The sequence below is a fragment of the Elephantulus edwardii genome, unplaced genomic scaffold, assembly GCF_000299155.1.
Source record: "Elephantulus edwardii isolate Elephantulus edwardi_28Jun2011 unplaced genomic scaffold, EleEdw1.0 scaffold00017, whole genome shotgun sequence".
Classification (NCBI taxonomy): Eukaryota; Metazoa; Chordata; class Mammalia; order Macroscelidea; family Macroscelididae; genus Elephantulus; species Elephantulus edwardii.
Window position 1 is genome coordinate 4,713,103 of NW_006399767.1, and position 1,491 is coordinate 4,714,593.

Genomic DNA, 1,491 nt, shown 5'->3' on the forward strand with positions numbered 1-1,491 from the left:
GCCATTATAAATGATCAGATTGCGGCTGCTCGTATCTTACGGTTCCATCCAAATTACTGGAGATATGGCAATGCAAAGGTTACTTCCTAGACCTGGCAACTGTTGAAAATAGTTCCCATATCAAGATTAGGTGTTCATTATAGGTTAGATGATTATAATGTACATTTAATTATTAAGGAACAATAATACCCAAGAAGCGTAAGTCTCTTTATAACCACTGTAGAAAAATGGTTTTACAAACTTACAAAGTAATGTAAAAGAAAACCACCTCTTCTAAACATTTTAAGAAATATCTAGTTTGTTATAGGCTTCTTCAATGAAAGTCAACATTTTCTTCATCTCGGAGGAATTATGAAGAGTCTGCAAATCCTCTAAAAGATCATTCTGGTTTGGAATCAGCATCAAAGTTTCGTCCTGTGGGTAAAAGAAGGTCACTTCCTTTCAATGTTTTACAATTAGAAATGTCAAACATGTAATTTAAAAAGAAAAGTATAGCAAATCTCCTATGCTCATCTTCAACTCTCATAACTGTCAATTCATGGCCACTCATCTTTGAAATCTACTTTACACTGTCTTCCGTTTGCTCATTCCGGCCCTTCTCATCCCTATTTGATTACAGGTAGGACAAATTTAAATTATTTTCCAAGAAAATATGATGATTTTTCCACAACTATAAACATTTACATATAAGATCCATGGGGGTCTACTGAAAGAAGGTAAAATTATCAGTGTAGATACTCTTTTAAGACAAAGAGCCGCTATTTTATAAAATTACAGTTAAATGTCATTATTAGAAATACAAACATATTTATTTCCAAAAATGTATTCTAGTGTTACAAGCACACAAATGTGTAGACATGTACAAGGGTGTACTTTCAAGTATCATATGTAGCAGCAAAATTATTTACATCAAAATCTCACCTAGCACACTAAATCGATGTAGCAGTGCTAAGTAACTATCATTAAGAATGACTTGGATGAAGTAACAAGGGCAAAACTATTTAAACTAGACTGTTAAATGAGAAAAATAACTTGACAGCTTCATGTCATTGATTCAATTTGTTTAAAAATTGAATAAGGATATATACTATATAACTGAGATATAGTTAAGATGGTCAATGAAAACTTACCTGAAGAATAGGTGCTTTGAGACTGTCCTGAGAAAGTTCTGGAAGATTGAGTACCTCACTATGATCCATGAGAAACCTCTGAAGGAGAAAAAAAAGATACAGATCATGTTAAAAAGCCGAATTCTCTCATCTGAAGTTACATAAATGTTTAGCAGAATTTGAGCATTTGAAGTTAGATACTATGCACACCCATGTTTATTGCGGCTTTGTTCACAACAGCAAGGAGTTGGAAACAACCTAAGTGCCCATAAACAAAGGAATAGATAGAGAAGCTGTGGTATATTCACACAATGGAATACTACGCTGCATTGAAAAACAAGGAACTCATGCAATATTATTCAAAATGGGTGACCCTGGGGGA

The 1,491-nt window shown here is 33.5% G+C and overlaps 1 protein-coding gene across 1 annotated transcript in view; it reads right to left on the reverse strand.

Annotated features, from left to right (window-relative positions):
• Positions 1-282: 282 nt before the first annotated feature.
• CENPQ (centromere protein Q) overlaps positions 283-1,491 on the reverse strand; it is a 23,294-nt gene continuing 22,085 nt past the window's right edge. Inside the window, exons 7-8 of the mRNA XM_006882121.1 lie at positions 1,131-1,208; positions 283-414 (exon numbers count right to left, since the gene is read on the reverse strand). Of these exons, the coding sequence (XP_006882183.1) occupies positions 283-414; positions 1,131-1,208 (210 nt within the window). The remainder of the gene's footprint in view (positions 415-1,130; positions 1,209-1,491) is intronic.